The sequence below is a fragment of the Cynara cardunculus genome, unplaced genomic scaffold, assembly GCF_001531365.2.
Source record: "Cynara cardunculus var. scolymus isolate 2C unplaced genomic scaffold, CcrdV1 Un_Scaffold_1357, whole genome shotgun sequence".
Classification (NCBI taxonomy): Eukaryota; Viridiplantae; Streptophyta; class Magnoliopsida; order Asterales; family Asteraceae; genus Cynara; species Cynara cardunculus.
Window position 1 is genome coordinate 84,792 of NW_020200742.1, and position 5,578 is coordinate 90,369.

General features: G+C 31.1%; 1 protein-coding gene across 1 annotated transcript; it reads left to right on the plus strand.

Moving 5' to 3' along the window:
- Positions 1-3,644: 3,644 nt before the first annotated feature.
- On the plus strand, positions 3,645-5,012 carry LOC112502409 (peroxidase N1-like). Its single transcript, XM_025106297.1, has 3 exons — positions 3,645-4,067; positions 4,184-4,346; positions 4,446-5,012. The coding sequence occupies exons 1-3, from the start codon at positions 3,660-3,662 to the stop codon at positions 4,862-4,864; spliced, it is 990 nt and encodes a 329-aa protein (XP_024962065.1). The 5' UTR covers positions 3,645-3,659; the 3' UTR covers positions 4,865-5,012.
- The last annotated feature ends 566 nt before the right edge of the window (positions 5,013-5,578 follow it).

The following is a 5,578-nucleotide window of genomic DNA, read 5'->3' on the forward strand; positions in this document are numbered from 1 at the left end:
TATCTAACTCAATGATAGTAAAAGTAGAAGAAATATAATGACCAGCTGAAGGGTTTTTCAGAGATCAAAGTTAAAGGAGAGTTTTTCATTTCTCTTGAATCTTTAAGAAGATTCTTTTTCAGCTAACGGGATTGCTCATGATTAACCAATATCCCATAAAGAGAGCTAAGGGAAAGGGAGGAAATATCCTTAGACATCTTGAGACACATGGTATAATTATCCCCAGATTTTGGCAAACATTCTAAGAACTTTGTTAGGGTCTTAAAGTTGGAATATTCTCTTCCAACTGTCCTTAAATTAATAAGAAGACAATTAAAATGTTGATGTACTTCAGACAACGATTCAAATTTTCCACTAGAGAAAACTTTCATATTGTCTTATTAAATTTATCTTCCTCGATTCTTGTACTTCAGAAGTACCTTTATATTGAACACAAAGAGTGTCCCGCATGGTTTTTGAGGTTTTTAAACTTCATAACAAAGTGAAAAACCTCGCCAGGAAGAGACATGACTATTATAGATCTAGCTCTAGTATCTAAAGCCATTTTCTTCTTGTTTTCATCACTCCATTGATGAGGTAGTTTCAGAATCTTCTTTTCAGGAATGGTGGCAGTCGTAGCAATGGAAGGAACTGCTGGAGAAATTGCAAATGGAACATAGGGTTTATTTTCAATATAGTATGGAATCTTAGGATCCACACCTTCTAAGAAAAGAGACATTTGATTATTCCATAGACTGAAGTTGTCTCTGATTAACTAGAGTGGTTTGGCAAGAGAGCCATTATCGTAAAAGTTTGTGTTTTGCGATGCCATTAGAATGGTAAATAAAATATGTAGAAAGAAGAGATAATAAAACACCAATAAAACAGTAATAGACACCGAAACAAACACTGCTCTAATACCACTTGATGGTTTGAGCCGGATCTACAAGAGTTTAAAGGTCACAGTTTGTAGAAAGGGAGATGAATACAAACGCAACAACTTTCACTTTTTAAAATCCTTTATTGATAAAGAAGATCAATACATAATTTCATATTGTGAAACAGATAAATATAAAACAAAGACATTGTGAAACAAGTATATGTTAATCGATACATTAAATATTATACTTAGATGGAAAAAAATCATGTAACATAACCTTACGGTAGAAGTTCTCAAAAATCTCATAAACTTTGAAGTTGTCAAATGATTAAGCCTCGTATATATATAAACACACATTCTCATGTTCAAGAAAACCATAAAAAATATAAAATTAAAAAACACTTTAATAACCATTCATCTCCTATATATATATATATATATATATATATATAAGTAATTTATACTTACATATGCATAGAAAAAAAATACATATATACATCTGTAAAACGCAAGAAACATTTTCGATTGTTTTTATATGAAATAAAGTATAATATATAATGGTTTATTATCTACACTTGTCCGATTAAAGTCTAATGTTTGAAAAGTGAGCTAAAGAAACCATTATCGTTTTCTTTCTAGTCTGATGTGGACAACGTAGACAAATCTATGGGTCTACTCTATGTTGTATTCGTAAAGCCATATGAATTCTGATATAATAGTAAAAAGATGATTACGTAATAAAGCGAGATATATTTTATTTTCAATATTTCGTTTTTTTATTCTTATCGATGTTATAATAATGGTTTTATGTGGTTCTATAAAAATGATAATATTTTTATTTTTGAATAAAATATTAATTTAAAGATGTATCATAAATTTTTGAAAAAAAATACATCGATATTAATATCAAATTAACTATTTAAAAATTCTTGTTTTTTATTTTTTTATTTTTTAATTTAAATTTTTTATAATTTAATTTAGGTTTAATAACAAAGTAATTTATTTTTGATGTAATAATATAATTTTTTATAAAGCTAATAATTAAGAATTCTGTTAGAACATAATAATTATCCTGATTATATATTTTAGAGTTTTTATATTTTAAATGAAATGTTTATTATGTATTTGATTATGTTTATCTGCAGTTAGTTATATGAATTCAAGTATGGAGATTTAATAAGCTGTAATTATGCATAATTATTTGTAATCTTGAATTTTAAGTAATATGCATCAATAAATAGTATTTTATATATAACAAATTGTTTTTAAAAGTTTTTGTCAAATATATTATAGATATTAATTCATTAATTAAAAATTAAAAATAATAAAGAAACAAAGTTATATTTAAAATAAAAATTAAAACTATTAGATAATTACTAAAGTGAATTATATTATGAATCCGAATCTTTTACTTTGTAATCCGTACCACTCAAATCCCTTTAATCTTTGATAATGAATAAAATAAATCCATGAGAAGAACCTCTTGTCTAATCTAAGACAAAAAAGATGAAAATATTTAAAATTCAAAAAACAAAGTAACAAAATATATATATAAATGTAAAAGTATGAAATAATAATTATTATATCATTGATAAAGCAATTTTTTTATTAACATCGATATCCAACATTCTATGGGAGCCGACTAATCTTAGGACGACCACTTGCTTTGTTGGTAACCTAGAGTCACTGTATTTGAACTTCTGTGGTCATAAAGAGATATTTATTCCTCCTTGAATTTGGGGGGTGTTTGAGATTGCTTATAAAAACAACTTGTTGACTTATTTCGATGTGACACCGGTAATAAGCACTTCTGAGTGTTTCGATAAACAACTTATACCAGTGTCAAACCGATAATAAGGAGTTTTTGAAAAGGTTAAACCCATCTAACTTGTTGATAAGAATTTTTATAAAAAAACTGAAATTGTTTCAAATAAACAATCCCAAAACACCCCCTTGAACTTGAGACCTTGATTAGATATTTTTGATATTTGAGACCCAACCTCAAACCAATCAATCACCACTTTTATGGTATATTGATAAAACATTTAACCTAAAATAGGAAAAGAAACCTAAATGATACATAATTTCTAAAGCAAGTCAATGGCAATGTAACTAACTATAATTAATTATTACTATATCATTATTTGAAGCGATAGGTAGTAAAGCATTTATAAGAAGTTTTCTAAGCAACAATTCTTTCAAGTAATAAAGATGTTAAAATATATAATAAATACACTTTTTATCATTAAAACTTTCGTATTTTAAAATCTAAAATATTAAAATTATGATAAAAAATTAAATTAAACAAATTATCACAAAAAAATGAAAATTTAATAATATTTAGTTTAACATCTATATAAACATATTTTTTTGAAGTTTTATTCTATCGGAGACTCGGAGTATTTTAATTAGCAAACACATGTTCCACAACCATTTATAGAAATTCATCTGTTATAGTTCATTAGTGTTGACATTTAATTATGATTTATCGAAAACTAAAAATCTATTCTTACGATTCTCACCATAAATTCTCTTCTCATCTCAACCCAACGCTATAGAATATAATTTTACTCTATAAAATTTTACGTACTAAGTTTGAATCTTTCCTTTCCCTCCGGTTCCTCCACATCACGAGGTACTTAGTGGGCCGACTTAGTTTACTTTTATCAACGCCAACATGTTTGACTTCCACTCCTCCTCCTCCTCCTGTAATCACTATAAAATACCTTCTCTCCCTCAAATCAACTACAACCTAATCCAATACTTCACTCTTTAATACAACACGCGAATCTTTCTAGCCATGGAGGTTTTTTCCCATTTCCATAGCAAAACACCCATCTTCTTTGTTGTCTTGTTAGCCACCTTCATTACCTTGTCATTAGGCCAAGGCACACGTGTTGGGTTCTACCGGACCACATGCCCAAGGGCCGAAACCATTGTGCAGGCCGCCGTCCAGTCTGCTATCCGCTCCAATCCGACAATCGCACCCGGCTTACTAAGAATGTCCTTTCATGATTGCTTTGTGAATGGCTGTGATGCTTCTATCCTAATTGATGGTCCTTCGACCGAGAAAACCGCTGGGCCGAATTCCCTCCTGAGAGGCTTTGAAGTCATCGATGCTGCAAAGACACAACTCGAAGCCATATGTCCTGGGGTGGTCTCGTGTGCTGACATTCTTGCCCTTGCTGCTCGTGATTCTGTGGTCCAGGTAAATCTTTTTATCTCGGGTCAGATTTGCATACGATAATGAATCATTGCATATAAAGTTGTGTGACCTTGCTGGTTTATAACCTCAAGTTATTGGATTTTTTAACATTGTTGCAGGCAGGAGGAACGGGTTGGGCGGTGCCAACAGGTCGTAGAGATGGATTAGTTTCACGGGCAGCTGATACTGCAAATTTGCCTGCTTTCAATGACCCCATTAATGTTCAAATCAGAAAGTTTACCGACAAAGGTCTTAATACCCAAGATCTTGTTGCGCTTTCTGGTAAGTTGATTAATTAAGAACACAAAACATCGTACGAATATAAATCTTTGTCTATATATAGTACAAGAAATGGAACACAACTAACTGATATATAACCAGGAGCACACACGATTGGGACAGCTGCATGTGCGTTATTCAGCTACAGGCTATACAACTTCAACAACACCAATGGACCAGACCCCAGTATAAACCAAGCATTCCTTCCCCAGCTCCGAAACCTGTGCCCCAATGGTGGTGATGGTTCAAGGCGTGTCGCCCTAGATACTGGCAGCGTAAACAACTTTGACAATTCGTACTATGCAAACTTGAGGGCCGGACGGGGAGTACTTGAATCCGATGCAGTGTTATGGAACGACCCAACAACACAAAGGTTTGTGCAGCGGTTTCTTGGACTTAGGGGTCTTCTTGGATTGAGGTTCAACGTGGAGTTCGGGAGATCGATGGTCAAGATGGGTAACATTGAGTTGAAGACCGGGACTCAAGGAGAAATTCGTAGGGTTTGTAACGCAATTAATTGATCGATCGATCGATCGATCGATCGTTGAGGAATGTAAATGAGAATTTGAAATGGCTGAAAGGCGTAAGTTGTTAATACGATCGCATCATCTGTCTAGCAACAAAGGTTTAGAAATAAATCAATAACAATTGATGTTTCTCTTCGGTTTATAATCATTTTGTAAATTCCATTCCTAGCTACTTCACTCATTTTTTGGTTCCCAATCAATTGGTCGTAATTTAGAACGTAAAATGTTGGTGATGGTGATGTTTAATCCCGATTCAAGAGATTCCATGCAAATGACTTATATGTTACAGGTGTTTAGGAATCAAGTTCGTTGGTTTGGATCAATATGATCTATACGAGAGATACATCTTATATATATGGGTTTTATAAATTAAAACACTATAATAAAATCTGTTTATAGACTGCTTTTTTTATAGAAGTTTACAGCACCAAATAACTAGGCGTCCTACGTAAAAGCGTTCTAATAAGATAGTGTTTGGCAAATATAAATTAACTTATTTTCTTGGTACACATTTCGATACACATAAACTAATTCATCGAAACACTAACTAGAATAGCGTTTTGGTAACCTATCGTCACTTTTTATAATTATAACCCTTATTAATATTTAATTATAAATAAGTATTAACTGAATTTAAATATTACTAATATTAAATAATATAAATGGAAAATTAACTATTGATTAATTTTAATTATATATTATACATTA